The 17,770-nt window shown below is 42.0% G+C and overlaps 1 protein-coding gene across 2 annotated transcripts in view; it reads right to left on the bottom strand.

The window, feature by feature from the left end:
* ABRAXAS1 (abraxas 1, BRCA1 A complex subunit) overlaps positions 1–17,293 on the bottom strand; it is a 122,464-nt gene extending 105,171 nt beyond the window's left edge. For both annotated transcript variants that reach the window (XM_069236349.1, XM_069236356.1), the window contains exon 1: positions 17,058–17,293. In XM_069236349.1, the coding sequence (XP_069092450.1) occupies positions 17,058–17,147 (90 nt within the window). In that variant the 5' untranslated portion in view covers positions 17,148–17,293. The remainder of the gene's footprint in view (positions 1–17,057) is intronic.
* Between the last annotated feature and the right edge of the window lie 477 nt (positions 17,294–17,770).

The raw sequence follows: 17,770 nt of genomic DNA, 5'->3' as shown, positions 1-17,770 counted from the left end.
ATGCCAAAGGTTTATTTCTGATAAAGGTCTGTATTGGGTTTACACAATAATTGTATATGTTTTATTAATCTCTTCTTATTGCAGTTATGTCTATGATTCAGGCCAACTTAACACCCTTATTACATTATTTCTGTTTGAACACTCTTGATATGTTTGGGTGACTCTTCTAGTTTATTTCTCTCGTTATTCATTCGTGGCAGTCTTGTGTCTTTTTTTGGGACTGTTACCCAACCGGCAACTCTGATGGTGGGGTGGTGAAAGTGGTATTCTATTGGAATTGGCATGTCAAATTTAAATTAGGATACTAAATGGCAACAGAGGAAGAAGATAAATGGAAGTGCTTTAGTTTTATGCAGGGCTGCTGGAATTATGTGGCAGGAAAAGACCAAATTATGAGGCGGGCTTGACCAATTTAAGTGGCAAGAAAAGTCCAGTTATGAATTTACAACGCCAATAGCTCTAGCTCAAGACCTATTGCTTGGCAAATGCTTGTTCTACTTTTTCCCGCACTGGACTGTAATGTGAGGCAGTCCTGGGTTGATAGAGTCCGAATAAAGTTGTTCCAAGTAAAGTTGCTGCTGTGCATTGCATGAAAGGGAGATTGCAGAACCACACAACAATGTAGATTAGTCATGTTATTGCACAAAGGGAGAAGGATCAGAGCTATTTTCTCCAGCGGTCTAGGATGTGTTCAAGTCAACTCTTATTAGACGTCCCTTTAACCATGAGGTAGGCTCCTATTTAGAGACTCTCATACTTTAAAGGGTTGTGATTCAGAGTATTTCTCTTAATATATAGGCCAGAGCATTTTGTGAAAAAAGCCCCAGCCCAGCTATTAGCAAAGAGGCAGTTAATGCAAGACCTGCTACAGTCATCAGAATGGATGTGACAAACTTCACCCATCAGGGCATAAGTAATTGATTAAGCTATAATCTACAATAACAGTTCTTAACAATAGAATAAGATTCATAAAGCCCCTATGATATTCTAAATAGAGATAGTATTAATATCTAGGTTTAACTACCATAGACTCGGATATGATTAGTTATAAAATCATTGGTTATATTGAATTCTGCTCTGACAAACAGCCTAGGACGTAAGAGGGAATGCATTGAAGTAGTATGGCTGAACCAACATCCAGCACAGAAAGTAAGAGAAAAAAATAAATATTCAAAGACTGTGGAATAAGGACTTAGCTTAAAGGCAACCAAGTATGCAGGCCGTGGACCATTATGATCTTTGAAAAATGTCCCGGACAGCTCCCACTTTGGTCTGTTTTAATAACGTGCAATTAACCACATTATAGGAAAAATGGCGTTTTTTAAAGGGACCTCGGCAGTGACAATATCAAATGCCTCCCACATGGTTATAAAACATCCTTTTGGCCAAATAGGAACAATCCTCACATTCATATTGCTAGTAAAGCCACTCATGGTATTAAATAGGGGTGGGCTGTGAACTCTGCTCCGCTCGTGGATTTTTTCCCCACTCCGCTTAGAGCGTAGAATTCCCAAAAATTCAGTGGAGGTGAGTTTTTTCCATCAAAGTTGGTAAGCGCGAGAGAGGAAAATCTTACTCCAGACCACCGCCCAGTGAGATGTCTCAACTGTGGCGGTCACGGATGGTCGCTACCACTTGCGTTGAGAAACATTCCGTTCGAACTGAGGAAGTAGAACGTCTACTTGAGCGGTAGAAAAGAAGCAGTACCCTCTTGCACTGTGCGTTGTGCTGTTTTTCCAGCGCAGGACAAACACACAACTCAGCAGCACCATACAAAGGTTTTTCACGGAGTATTGATTATAGACCAATACTTACAGCAAAGTAGGCAAAGTGAAAAATGGGTATCAAGGAAACTGATGTACTTCTGAAATGGACACAAGATAGAGTTTAGGAGTAGTGGTTATTTCTACATGTCTGCATCTCTAGGTACAAAATGTATGATTTGGAGGGTATTTTTCAAAATGTCGTCTTTCTTATACATTGACTCACATTTGAAAAACACAAATGCAGTGAAATCCAATTGTTAACAACAAATGTTCTACTATTCTATGCTCCTGATAAAAGCGGCACCTCACTTCTGTGGGTAGGCATAGTGCTCGCAATAGAAAACGGTTCAAAATGTAACATGGACGCAGCTAATTTTTCCAGTGAAAACTGACCCTCCTTTTCCAATGTGAGTAGCTCTAGATTTTGGACCCTAGCTCAGCAGGTACCTAAGGAACCCTAGCCAACCTGTAGATTTTTAAAAACTAGACATCTATGGGTGTCCAGGGAGGACTGAATTACGAACCTCTTACCACATTTCTTTACCCAGAACCCCTTGCAAATCTCAAACTGACTAAAAAACACATTTTCCTCACATTTCTGTGAATGAAAATTCTTGAATCTTCGGGGTTCACAAACTGCCTTCCACCTGACATTCCCCCAAGCCTCCCAACAAAAATGGTACCTCACTTGTGTAGGCAGACCTAGTGCCCGTGACAGGAAATGGCCTAAAACACAACATGGATGCAGCACATTTTTCCATCGAAAACTTACCCTTTTTTTCCAATGTAGGGAACTCTAGATTTTAGACCCTAGATCAGCTGGAACCTAGGGAAACCCAGCCAACCTGTACCTCTTTGAAAACTAGACATGTAGGGGAATCAAGGATGGCCCGACTTGCGTGGATGCCATTAGGTTTTATTTTGTTCCCCACAATGCCCTGCAAACCTCCATATTTGCTTGAAGTCACACATTTTCTCTACATTTCTGTGATGGATACTTCCGGAATGGCAGAAATCCACAAACCTGGCAAAGCTGGAGATTAGAAAATAATGTGAGGTGCATGTAAAGCACACAACCCAGAACTCCCCTTGATGTCTAGTTTTCATAAGTGTTTGAGTCTGGTAGGTTTTTCCAGACGGCAGCCTACCCAGACCCAAAAAGTGCAGCTGGGTCAATATTGGGAGTTAGCCTAGCTCTCCTGGCCCATATGTAAAAATCAACACCCACAAAAATCAAATGTCCTCTTGCTTGCCATTGGGATGAGATGCTTCAGTCCCAAGGGTGAGCAGAAAGACTGTTGACCCCTTCAGCTGGTGTTGGGGGATAACCATCCCCATGATGGGGAGCAGGCCCCACCCCTCTTCTTTAAAAAAAAAAAAATATTCTGTTGTGTCTAGTAGGCTTTCTAACCCCGAGGGGGCAGAAATACTGTGCCTAGTTCTTTTTTTTGGGGGGGGGGGGGGTGCGGGGGGGCATTGCCATACCCAATCAAATCAAGGCAGCCACCACCCCTAGACTTTTCTAAAAAAACAATCCATGGTATCTAGTGGTCTTTCTGCCCCACCGGCGGAGAGGTTTTGGGGTAATAACACCTGTCTGCCTCCCCTCCACCACCAGAGAGGGGATGGAGACTGTGCTCATTTGTTATAATGGGGGGTGGCATTGGCATGCCCATTTTGGGCAGCTCCCACCTCTACATATTCAAAAATATGGTGCTTTGTGCGCTTTCCGCCCCCATCTGCCCCAGAGGCGAGGCAGAAAGACTGAATTGCTTAATTGCCTGAACTAAGTTGAGAGGGGGGGGAGCAAAAGCCGTTGCCCAAGGGGCCGCTCCCCTCTCCCTGGAATCTAGCAGTGAATTCCGCCCTCCTGCAGCGATCCCTTGGAAAGGGTAGATTCTCCTCTTTCAAATGATACCTCTCCCATCTGCATCAGTGCTTTGGGGGCTGAGATAGCCCCGCTGCCTGCTGAGTAAGAAAAATGAGATGAGGCAGGATACAAAAGATGGACAGAGAATGTAAAATAGGGTGAAGTAAAGTAGAGGGAGGTAGAGATTTAGATGGTGGAGAAGGATGTAGGAGTAAGGAACAAAAATAAAGTAAATAGAGAAAGGTGAGTTATCTAGATGAAAAGATAAGGAGAGGTAGAAAGAGAAAGATGTCGGTAGAGAAAGAGTCAGGGAAATAGGTTAGGCTGTGGAGACAGAGAGAGATACATAGAGAAGGAAATATAGAGGGACAAAGAGGAATACAGCACTCCAATGGATGAGGTGGAGAGGGAGCGAGAGAGAGATAATGTTAAAAAAAGATGTGAATTACAGACAGGGAGAAACAGCACGAGGTAGACTTGGACTGAGAGACTTGAGAAAATAAATAAATTCAAGATAAAGAGAGCAAAATGAGAAGAGAACAGGAAAAGAGACTAGTGTGGAAGAGAGAAGAGTATATAGAGGTGTAGAAAATTGAATCTATAGAGCAAACATAGGACGTTGGGAGGCAAGTGAAATAGAAAAACCGAGGTGAGGTTTATACAGAGGTATAAAATAGTGAGACAGAAAAATAGCAAGAGATTGTGAGGTTGAAAGTACTTTACAGAAAGAGGATGAGGTAGATGGTTGAGGTTGGGGGCTGAGTTAAAATGGAAAGGAGGCCCACAGAGAGATGTGAGTTTGTGTGAGAGAGGATAGAGAAAGAGAGAAACAGAGGGAGATTAAGAGAGAGGAGTTGAAGAGAGAGAAGAAGTGGTAGAGGTAGGGATACAGAGATAGCCAGAAAAAAGGAAGATATTTAGAGAGGTGACGAAAAGGGCTGAGGTAAAATGAGAGAACGAGGAGATGGAACGAGGAGGCAGTGAATTTATTATGAGGTAAATTAAAAGATGAAGTAGTGTCAGAGCGAGCAGTATGGTATAGAGAGGAGGGATAGTAAGGGAGATGTGTGTTACAGCGAGACGTGAATGGTAAGTTAAAGAAAAGGGCTGAAAGAGGTAGGAAGCATGAAAGAGGAAACATGGAGAGAGTGAGAGCAGGGAGGTAAAGATAGGGAAAAGGTTGTAAAGTAGGAGGAGAGATAGAGGGTTCAGATGAAGAAAGTACAGTGAGGTACAGAGAGGGATGAGGTAGAGGGAATTGAGGAAGAGAGAGGGGATCAAGGTTGCTAGATATGGGTGGAAAGATAGAGAGAAGGGAAAGATTATGACATTGGGGGTAGGGATGGATTTTGAGGGATGTATATGGAGTATATTGAAGAGAGAGGTGAGGTAAAAATATAAAAAAGTGAGGTAAAGAAAGCTGATCTAGAGAGAGAGAGAGGAAGAAACTGCATATAAAATAGTAACAGAAATGTTAAGAGACAGGGATTAGGTGGAAGATTTGAGTTGATGTAAGAAGGGAGAAATGACAGAGAATGATTATTTTTCATTTTAATTCCTCCAACTGCCTGAGAGTGTGAGGGTTAAGGTTGGACAGGCCAGACAAGCAAACTAAGGGGCAGATTCATTTTTTAGCACTACGTTGTGCAAGACTGAGAAAGCAGCCTAGAACCATATTGCTGACTGCCTTTGTGCTGACGGACATACAAGGGACCCAGTACAATGCACAATCCTTGCGCCATGGTGCATGGGTTATCTAGCATAGTATTTTTAATGAAAGCATACCCTTCCAATACTAAATCCTATGCACAGAGAAACTTAAACATCCCACACATTGTATATGTGCTATATTATGCAGCACAAATACAATATGTGGAATGTTTGCAAAAATGAAAAGATTTGACCATATTAGCACCTGCTTCAATGAGGCGTGTTAACGCATCCCAATCTGTTTAATTTATTCACTCTGGTACTTGTTTTAGGCCAATGAATCTTTTGACCCTGATTGAAGACACCTTAGGACAAGATAACTAATCAACATGTCAATCAACAAGTCAATAACGTTATCAATAAAACTCGGAAACCACCATGACCTTTCAGTCATGAATAACCACACCAGTTTAGTACGATTTTGTGATGTTTATTCCCTATTGATTACAATTCTACTAGTAAGTTTATTAGTCTCAAAACCATGCAACACATCAGCATTATCATAATATGGCAACTCGAATAAGATTTCATCAAAGCAAAGATCACGAACATTAGAACATAACACAACGTCAACATGAATTAACCTTAGCAGAGTATCATTAGTGCATCATTCAACAAAGCCTTGATTCAGTCATTTGTCTATTTGTGTCCGTTTAGTGAACCCCTTAACTAACCTCGAATTAGCATTGGCATGTTTGGCTTCATGCTAAACAATTTGGTAACACAAATTTAGAAAACATCTATCTATGGTCTCTGTCAAAAGAAGCAGTTGGTACCTAGAAAGGAAAGGCAAACATACAATTACAATTTCATCATCATAAAGTTACCCTCCGTAATGGGTCAGCATACAGAGTCAGTCTTTGTCCTGAGGACATAAGTTGATTTGCCATCAGCAAAAGGAATTCAGCAAGACGGGTAAAAAGGGACACTTCCCTCATAAGGAGAAGTATAGAACGGGCAAGATAAGGGCAAAGATGGTTTGAAAAACCAAACAGCAAAGTCTCTATGCAGAGTGACAAAGTGTCTGGGTCATTGCAAAAGTTTGCAGTGCCATCTCCCTAATGGCTCCTCGTGTCAAAGGTTTTTATCCCTTTTCTGTTGTACAGTCCCCTAATTTCTGATTGGGGAGGGTTGGCACCCCACTATCTCCATCCAATGGGTTTCCAGTGGGGCTATCAAATTTGTCACCCCATAACAGTTCTCACGTAGTTTATTGGCTCTTGTGATTGACGTCTCCAGTGGGTAGAATGTCCAGTATGATTTCATACTCTCGTGGTGCTCTCGCATCCTCAGTCAGTAGGTCCACTGTCTGTACCGGCTTAGGCGACCTTGTACCAGTAACTAGTCTACACTGTTGCATTCGGCGAATATGTTTCCTTGAGCAAGTCGAATTTCATGAGAACGGATCTACTACGGTTACATTCATCTTCTAGCTTTGGAAAAATACGAGTACATGTCCTTCAGCAAGTCAGCACATTGCATGTTAGAAAAAACACATTGAAACCGGGCAGCCAGGCCTCGACTCATGCTAACTAAGGCCTGATGATTTATTAGCAAAACTTAACATATAACTCTTAATATTAGTGTAAATTCATACATGAATGTATCATTATTTCATTATTAGTCAGCTACATTAATCATTGTATACATTGGTGGCCACTCCCGGTGGGCACATTTCAAGCGCATGTTTAGCAATAACACATTAATACATTTTCTATGCGGCATTATTATGCATTAGTTCATAAACATATTTCATGTTAATTTTGAGTATAAGAGCTACGCTCCCTCAGGCGTGTATAACAAAAAGGTTGGTCTGGGTGTCTCAGTAAATCAGACTTTACATAGTAACTATGTGTTCTTGCACTAATCTACCCAAGTTACACGCGAGTAACAGTCCATTAATGGAAAGTGGTGCAAAGCAAGGATGAACTTTGCAGCGCAAAATAAATTTTGTGCTCAAATAAATTCGCCCTCGTAAGAGTTTGTGCTGGTTGGTGCCACTCTGCCCAACTTTAACTTGGAGTAATTCCAAGGTAAATGTGGCACTAAATTTCTGTTACGCATGCTCGGCTGGCAAATTAGAAAAACACGCTGTTTTTTACCAGAAACACTGTTATGGCAGATATTTCAACTACCCCGTTAACTTTAACAGGGGGGCTTACAGAAAGTAGGAGCCCTGGGCAATTGTCCCCTTTGCCCATGTATTAAAACACAGTTAGTAAAAGCATGTCTTCTACAGTTGGGCTACCGTCTGTACTTTTGTTTCTTTTACCTAAAATATAGGTACAATTTAAGCTCAAACAATCTAATCTTCCTTTATCAAGTTTTTTCTATAATACTTTCCTCCTACCCGGTCCATACTTCTTACATTCTTGAAAGAACATCTATGACTTCTGAACAGACGTCTCTAGTTGACAATACTTATATTCCTCTGTATATTTACTAATTCATATTTCAGTTTTCTATTTTTTCTCTTTTTATTCTGATGCTTATGTATTACATATTTCCTGCCTAAGCTATCATGTTATAGCAACTATTTACAGCTTTAAGTAGTCTTTTTCCTTGTAAATGTGTTTATATATATATATATTATATAGAAAAATATATTTTATGATAATATATAGTTTATGATTCTTTGATTACTTGGGTTCGGTCTTCTTCCGGTTATGCTGTCTCAGTAACCAACAAGATCAGTAACCGACAAGACAATAGTGCCCGCTCTCATGTATCATGCTTCCTTCAAAAACTTGTATCGAACCCTTGAAAAGCTTTTCTGCTACTTCAAAAATTTCTGCCAAAAACTCTTTAAAAAAGCTTTAAACTACTAGATGCCCCTACCTAACTGCTGAAAATTCTGCAAGTGTCACTAAAAGGCTTTTAACTAGGGGTTTGTGAAATTTGCATAATTTGCTTTTGAGCAAATACGCTATATGACAGTAAACTGCAAATCTGCCATTTCATGCTATATTTTAGAGCAAAATGTGTCTGTTTCTAGAGTGAGGATGCATTTAAACAGCAAGGCGACAGCAGACACTCCCCTTCTGTATTTCCTATGCAGTTGGATGAAATGTGCCACACATAATTATGCAAAGTGGCGTAATTTGGTGAATTTCAAGTAAGAAAGGTAATATGAAATTCCTGAAAATATGGCAATTACATTGGCATAATGTATGTTTCGCCCACGCCTACTTTAGACAGTAGAGAGCGTCTAACCACATTTCAAAGTTCAAAACAAAGACTCACGAACAACTGAGTGCCTCTGAGAGCTTTCATCACAATCGTATCTGACACCTATGCGTGAAATGAAGTGTTCGACCCTGACTTTTTCTCTACTAGCCGGGTGACACTAAAGATTTCTTTCAGTCATTCTCTAGAAACTCAAATCTTTCTCAAAACTAGTAAACAAAAAAACGTGTTTAGACACGTTTGAAACATTTAACAATATGAGGCACCGTATAATGCTCCTAGAATGCTCTCTGATTAGATGCAAGTGTTTGCAGAAGCTTGTAAGCAAGATTTATAATTTTCTGCTTTCAAAATAAAATGTTCAGAAAAAATGCAAGTAGAAAAAAAACATTTTGCTAAGTTACTGAGTAATGTTATGTACTATTTCTTTGAAGTATAATTTAGTAAACTGTGTTGATGCATTCTAATATTTCCCAAAAATATTCATAAAGGAAAAATCAATGTAACCATTTTCCACAAGATTATGGAAAACATGAAAGTAAACATGCACTGGCAAAGACAACCGATCCGACATTGGTGGTCAGTCTTTTGATTTAGTCAATGCATGTCTTGTTTTGACCTGGCTTTTGTAATGCTTTATTGTTGTGGGAGCTACCAGGCCCTCACCATTGTAGCAAACTTTCGCAAAAAAGCAAAAAAGAAAATGCTGGTCTCAAAACCACATATTGTCATAGTAGTTCTGAACAAAACTACTTTGTGTGCAATATGCTCCTTGTGGAAGGGCAGAGTGCTATCACTCACAGTAAAGCCAACCGATAGAGAGAGAGAAACAGAATTTTCTGTAAAACAAAGGCCTTCATTTCAACCTTGGCACTCGGACGATGTGAAAACCCGCCAGCCGCATTTGGACCTCCCCGCTGGGCGGAAACAGAGTTTCCGCCCACCGGCTCAGCGGGGATGTCAGCCTTTAACATTGCAGCTGGCTCCTAATGGAGCCAGCGGCAATGTGGCGGTGCGGCGGGTGCAGGAGCACCCGCCGCGATTTTCACTGTCTGCCACGCAGACTGTAAAAATGACAACGGGGCTGTGCCTGGGGGCCCCTGCACTGCCCAAGCCAAGTGCATGGGCAGTGCAGGGGCCCCCAGTGGCCCCGCGACTCCCCTTACCGCCAGCCTGTCCATGGCGGTGTGTACCGATTAATGAGGCCCAAAATGTCTTGGTTAACGTAGACCTAAATGGGGGCCCAATTCATTAAGAAAGTCACAAAAGTGCACCCGTGGTTTATGTCTGTGCATTACTGGCTTTCATGAATTCACAGAAGTAGACCAGGAAATCGTACTCCTAGATAATATTAGTGAACTGTATTTTCGCTCAAGCAAATGTGCATGTGTAGATTTGCTAATGCGAACATTTGTTGAGCATTTACAAGTTCACTTTCCCTCCAACCACTTTTTTCCCCAACAATGAAAGAATTTCGACTTCTGCCCTTCTCAGGAGTAAATTTACACCTTTCACAGTATGGGAAAAGATTAGAGAAGAGCTGGCAAAAATCCTTAAAACATGCATTTCAGTAGGTTTGCCCAGACTCAAAGGTATTCCAGCCCTGGAAGTATTGCTTACTGCTTCCTCCAGCCCAGGTATGTATATCTGTGGAAAGGTGGCAAACTAAGAAAGTTACTAAAGTAGGGTTTGAAGTTGCTAGCATTCAAGCCCTGTATAGAATTCACCCTGACATAATCAGAGAGGCTAATAGAGCTCTTACATAATGAGATTTCTGAAATAATTTGTCACCACACTACATGGCATCAAAGGGACAAGTAGATTTTTTTTACATGCCAAGTAGATTTATGAAGCAACCTGTCCCATGGACAAGTAGATATTTTATTAAATTCCACACCCCTAACGTTACCTTAATAAAATTTAACAGAATCCATCAATATCAAGATGCCAAAGATTCTGAAGTGCTCAGGTTTATTTTTGTTAAGCATGGGAATCCTTGTTGACAACATGCTAAAGGGGAACAATAAGCCTTTAATCCTTGCCATGGAGAAACTCACATTGGCCTCGCAGCAGCGGAAGGGGGAACTGAGTGAATTATGGATGCCATTTCTGCAGATTCTATCTGCAGAATTTACGGAGTTGACATGCCCAGCTTACCTGAGAGTCCTGAGGCTGACTTGAACCATGACTAGAATGCTTGATTTAGAGACGTCAGAGGGCTGGGATTCGGTGGGAGGAAGGTTGGAATGATGGAGAGACAGGAAGATGATATGGTCAGGGTGGGGGAGCATTGTTAATGTGTTTCGTTCTATGTGTATGTTTGTTTGGTCTTTATTTACGGGACTCGCAGTCTGGATGATTTTTAGATGTGTTCCGCATGCTAATTCTATTACCAAGAAGAGATTAGTACCGAGGCTCCTTTGAGCCAAATTTAGAGTTAGCCTAGAAGATTTTTGGTCAGTGGACTTAGAGCTTCTGCTGCGGAGATATATACCATCTATAGCACTGTGATGTACTGTATTTGCATTTCATATTTTGTATTTATATGTTTCATTGCTTCTAAAAATAATAAACAGATTTGATCCATAAAAAGAGAAAGGACCCAAATAGGTAAGTAGGAAGGGAAAGTCAGGGAGGCTGCCAGGGGCTGCGGCACAACCTGGAGCACAAAATGTGCCTCCTGGGCCACACCGCAGCAAAAAACGCCAAACGAGCACAAAAAAACAAAATGCAGACTGTCGGCTGACTGCGGTCCAAAAAAGGGACCCCACGGTAGTCTGTGGCGTCACAGTAGGCCCCCTCCCCGAGGCCCCAGACTTGTCAGAAAAAAAGAGAGAAAAAAACTGTGAATCAAACAGGGTGCATGAACATTCCCATGAACATTCACTGAGGGATAACCTTTCCAGTGAATCAGGAATTGTAGCTTGTTCCGAAATATGTGTGAATCACAGATCTCCTGTACCTCATATTCAGGATGGCCGTCCACAGAAAGAGGAGGAGGACATGGTAAGGATCAGGAACAAAAGGCTTGAGCTGCAAAACAAGAAAAACTGGATGAACTTTCCAAGTCTGAGGTAAACGTAGTCGAACAGCAACAGGATTCAATAATTGGAGTATTCAAAAAGGACCATAAAAGCGGGGTTTGAATTTGTTTTGAGAAAAACTAAAAGGCAAAAATTTGGAAGAAAGCCATACTTTGTCTCCCGGTTAGTAAGATGGTGCAGCCCGACGTCGGCTATCAGCCCTTCTTTTCATAGTTTGTTTAGAAGCCAAAAGAGTGGTATGGTTCAGGTCCTGAATATGACAGAAACGCCAAGCAAATAATGTAACCACAGGAACAGGAGGCAGCACATGAGGTATAGTGGGAAAGGTCTTGGGATGGAAGCCGTAGGTGCAAAAAAAAAAAAAGGTTTGATCTTGTTGCACTATGCACCGTATTAATATATGAAAACTCTGCTAAAGAAAGGAAATCAGCCCAGTTACTTTGTGTGACATTATAGAAACAACGTAGATACTGTTGGAGTTCCTGATTCAAGCGTTCAGTTTGACCGCTAGTCTGTGGATGAAATCCAGATGAAAGGGAGGCATCAATGTGTAATGAGGTACAAAAAGCCTTCCAAAAACGTGACACATGTTGGGGTCCCCGATGCGAAATGATTACTTGTAGACGAAAGATATGTTGCATGAAAATATGGCTCATTTCTTTGGCTGTAGGCAATTTCTTTAAGGCTGTGAAATGCGCCATCTTGGTAAATGTATCAATGGTTACCATAATGACATGATTCCCTGAAGAAGACGGTAACGAACATATGAAATCTGTAGACAAGGTGTGCCATGGAGCAGAGGGAACAGGCAAGGGCATCAATAATCCAGCTGGCTTGGTCAGAGGTGTCATGGTTTGAGAACATACAGGACATGATGTTACACAGGATTCTGCATCGGGCTTGAGTGTAGGCCACCAAAAAGAACTTAGGAGCAACTCCTGTGTCTTCTTGATTCCACGATGTCCAGCCACAGGAGAATCATGCCACATCTGTAAAGCCTTGGTCTGTACTTTCTTGGTCGGCAAAAACAGATTATTTTGATGATAGAAGCAGTCCTGATTCTTTTCTAATTGAGGACTCAAGATATTCCATTCTTCAAGTGGAAGATATTGGTATTCTGTCTTAACACGATCAAGAAAGGACTGGGCAACCCTGATGATTCGACTGGGTGGTATTATTTTTGGAGAGGAAGTGTTCGCACTTTCTGGATAATGAGGAGATAATGCATCAGCTACTAGGTTCTGAGATCTAGCAATGTAGGTCACTACAAAGTCATATTGACTGAAAAAGAAAGCCCATCTTGCCTGCCGGCTATTTCAACACTGGAAATTTCGGAGACATTGTAGATTACGGTGATCAGTTCTTGCTTTGAACGGTTCTTTGGTACCCATTAGGAAATGTCTCCATTCTTTACAGGCAGACTTGAGAGCAAGTAATTCACGTTCTAACACAGAATAATTGCGTTCGGCTTCTGTCAGTATGTGGGCTAAGTAAAAGACATGATGTTCCAAGCCATTGTCTTCTTGTTTCTGTAGCAAGACTGCACCAATAACTTTCTCTGAGGCGTCAGTGACCACTATAAACTTCTTAGTTGTATCCGGGTGCCATAAGATAGGATCTTGGGTAAAGGCTCATTTCAGATTTTGAAAGGCTATCTCTGCACTTTCAGTCTAAACAAATCTCTTCTTCAGATTTTCTCCTTTGGTGGTCTGAGTGATAAAACTTTGTTGATGGGCAAAGTCTTGTATGAATTGCTGAAAGAAGTTGGAGAGATATAGGAAGCATTAGTTTTCCTTAACAGACGAGGGAGAGGGCCAATCCAAAATGGATTGTACTTTGTCTGGATCCATAGCTATTCCAGTCTGATTGATGCAGAACCCAAGATCCTTACTTCTGTCTTGTTAAATTCAAATTTTTCAGGTTTGCAGTATAGCTGATTATGTCTGAGTCTTTCCAAAACCTGAAGTACATGCTCAGTATGCTGTTCAGGTATACAAGAATATCCTAGGATGTCGTCCAGATATATCACCACACTTTGATTCAATAAATCAGAAAACACGAAGCCCATGAATCGTTGGAATATTGAGGATGCGTTTGTTAAACCAAAATGCATGACTCTGTATTCATAATGGCCAAATGGAGTATGAAAAGCTATTTTCCATTCATCTCCTTCCTTGACACGTAAGAGACGATAGGCACCCCTCAGATCCAATTTGGTAAACCTCTTGGCACCTTGGACTGCGTCAAGTATATCCCTAATAAGAGGTAAGGGGATATCGATCCTTGATGGTTAACTTGTTCAGTCCACGAAAGTCAACACAGGAACGGGTTTGCTAGGCTTCTGAAATACGTCACGGTATTCTTGGTAACAACTTGGTACTCCCTGTATCAGGTTAATAGAGCAGCTTGGATCTTTGGAAGAAAGGATTAAACCTTTAGGGACCACTAAGAGTTTGTGGAGTAACAGTTCTGTTGGCAAAACATTGATGATAAAGATATTGTTCTTGTTTCCCAGTTAATATATGGGTTGTGTCGAGCCAGCCAAGGAATTCCTAATATCGTGGCATGATTTGGAGAGGCTATTAGATCAAAGCTAATGTGTTCCTGATGTCTTCCAAAACCAGACAGAGGGTGGGTGTAGTATCCACCACTGGTCCTGAGATTAGCGGAGAACCATCTGCTGTGTGGACTTGTTCCGGCATCTCTTTAGAAACTTGTGGTATACCTCTTTCTTTAGCCCAAGTCTCATCCAAATATATACCGCTTTCTCCACAATCCAATACAGCAAATACCTGTTCTTCTTGATTCTGGGAACACTGTACGGTAACAGACAATATAAACAGAGCTGTGGTATTCTCTTTGGAGGAACATATTGAAGGTAAGTTTGCTCCTCCTGTCCCCTTCCTCCTCATAGGGAGCCGGAGCTGGTGTTTCCCGTAGGTCTGGAACGACAGACAGGACACATCCGGATCAAGTGACCAGCCTTGCCACAATAAAGACAAAGACCCTTTTGTCGCCTATCTTCTCTTTCTGATTCAGATAAAGGACCACGGATTAGGTCTATCTGCATGGGTTCTTCTTCTGTAAACTTATTCGCCTGAGGATGGACTTCGTCAGAATGACGGGCTGTGGAACGGGTTAATCCAGACTGTTACTGTAATCGAGTCTTTCGCCTTCCCATCTTATTTTCCCGCAACAGATACTCTATGTTCAATGCTTGATCCATCAGTACATTCAGGGATTCTAATTGTGTAGAATGCACCAATTTATCCTTTATTTCTTCTTGAAGTCCTCGGCGAAACAGGGTTACAGAAGTACGTTCCACCCAAGTGGTCTCAGCTGCTAACTGTTTAAATTGGGTTATGTATTGCAATACATCCTGATTGCCTTGCTGTATATCGCATGCTTCTTCAGCAGCAGCCTCCAACCCGGGTTGTTCAAACCACCCCCTCTATTTCACAAACCTCTACTCCCCTCTACGCTACTCTGCTCTATTCCACTCCACACCACTGCACTCGGCGCCACTCTGCACCACTCCACTCTATGCCACTGCACTTTACCCCACTTCACTTTATACCTCTTTATTCTACTCTGCACCACTCTACGCCAAAGCACTCTATGCCACGATTCACTACTCCAGTCTAGGCCACTCCACTCTAATTTGCAGAACTCTACTCAGTCCCACTTGCAAAACTGCACACTATACCAATACACTCTATACCAGTGCACTCTAATCTATACCACTCCACTCTATGCCAATCCACTGTACGCCACTCTAATGTACTCTGCATCACTGCACTCTACACCATTACTCTGTCACTCTACTCTACCCTCATCACTCCACTCAATGCCACTTCACTCTACCCTGCACCACTCCACACCACTGCAGTCTGCGTCACTGCTCTTCATGCCACTGCACTCTATACCAATGCACTTTACATCACTTCACTCCACTGTACTCTACTCTAGAACACTGCACTCCCCACCACTGAACTCCATGCCACTCTATTTTGCACTTCTGCACTCTACGCCACTGCACTCTGCAGTACTCCACTCTGCGCCACTATACTCTTCTCTGCACCCCTCTGTACCACTCTACTCTATGCCACTCTACTGTGTACCGTTCTAATCTACTGCACATTACATCACTATATTCTACACCAATCCACTTTACGCCACTCTACTCTGCACCACTCCACTTTGCACCATGGCACTATACACTACTGCACTCTACTAAGCACCACTCTAATCTATCCCTCTGCATTCTACGATGCTGCATTGTATATAACTGAAATCTATGCCTCTGCACTCTACGCCACTATGCTCTGCAGCACTATACTTCAACGTGCTCTACATCAGTCCACTCTTCGCCACTCCACTGTACATGACACACTCTACACCATTCTACTGTAAGCCTTTGCACTCTGCTCTGTTCCACGCTACTCAGCACCACTGCACACATGTCTAGACTACTCTACGACACTCTACGCCCCTGAAATCTACCCCATTCTACTCTGCACTCTAAGCTAATCCACTCAACATCATTCCACTCTACGCCACTACACTCTAAGTCACTCCAATACACAACATTCTATGCCACTCCACTTTATTATACTCTTCGCCATTCTTCTCTATGATACTCCATACCACTCGCATGTACGCCACTAACTTTTAGCCATGGTGAACAGCAACCACGCTGGTGAACCACATGGCTAAAACACATTGCAAGAACAATATCTCTTTCGTAGGCGAGACCTACTGGCTTTGCCAATGCATGTTCAAACCCTGTATCACAATCTAAAAAAATGTTCTTTCCCTAGTGACTTTAATGCGTTCACACTCTTAAACGCCTGACTTCACTCGCATTTTTAAGTAAGAGGTTGACAGGTATGCCTTATCGGCCTTAAGATCATGTGATGTTGTGACGGCAGCAGCATAGTTTTAAATCCTGAAATATCCTACATGATTTTGGTCACCGAATATAGGTAATTATATCACACTATTAATAGCCACCTAGCAGCCCTTCATCTATTTCAAAGACTCGTGATCCTAACTTTTTGAAGGAAAAAAAATGGTATTCCGAAACTTCCAATCGTATTATAATTTTGGGACCTACGGTGCAACTAAATGAAATGAGCGCCAATAATACAATTATCTACGCCGTGTCTCGGAACAGGACAGTCGCAGGCTTTTATAATGGGATTAGGGTTTTCATAATGGGATAAAAGCCCTATCCTTGCAAGATGGTCGCGTCTTGGCAACGTGTGCCAGTCCCTCTTTTATGTCTCTTAACGAGAGGCTATTACTACATTCGTGCAGTAGCAAAACACGGAAGGGACCGAGGGCATTACACTGTGTGTGTAGTATAAGTGTGAAAGGGTCTCATTCTAGGTGGGGCTGCAAATAATGCGGTTCCATATCGCACCCCCACAGTATTAAGGAGCTTAACCACGAACCCAACAACATAATTGTGTTACTTACTGTGTCGCTTCTGGAGTTGAGATGCTGGAACGCGAAGGCGCCAAACACGAACCCAGAGACCACGGCGCTGGTGGTCTCACCTTCTGTCATTTTCTATCAGCGTCTGTGGAAGACGTGGGAGCGCTGCCTGTTCAGCCTGCTAATGTTTCCCACGTAGGGCTATCTTTCGGGGTCCCTTAGTCGGTTATGGAGGAGGTGTGCTGCCTGGCACTCGCGCCTGTCCTGGTTATGGGCGGGCCAGCTGCAGCAACAGGGCGGTGTTTGAGAGACGGTAGCAGAGAGAGCTCAACGCTTGCAAAGCTGAAGTCTTACCAAATTGTTCATTCATTGGGGGGAGTGCGCTTATTGGCATTAAACATCACGTGCGTGGACTAGAGTAACTATAACTATTGAAGGTAATTTTGCATTTACTTGAAAAGAAGCATTATTTTTAAGTCTAGCTTTGTTTCGTTAATAACTTTAGCACTTGGTCAACTCCATTCCCCCATTTACACACATCATCTCCCCATAATAAGTGATCACACGAGACATACGCACTTATTATGATTATGGGAAAAACTTGGCCACAATTTATTAGGAGTGAAATAAATTATTCATTACCTTTACACGACTGCAAATACCAAGTCTACAGGCCTAGTTATGCTAACAGAAAAAATATAATGCATTAGTATTGTTATTCATAAAGCACACATAATATGAAAACTTATAAGTTC

The sequence above is a fragment of the Pleurodeles waltl genome, chromosome 1_2 (genome assembly GCF_031143425.1).
Source record: "Pleurodeles waltl isolate 20211129_DDA chromosome 1_2, aPleWal1.hap1.20221129, whole genome shotgun sequence".
Taxonomy (NCBI): domain Eukaryota; kingdom Metazoa; phylum Chordata; class Amphibia; order Caudata; family Salamandridae; genus Pleurodeles; species Pleurodeles waltl.
This window is presented reverse-complemented; position numbering and strand designations above follow the sequence as displayed.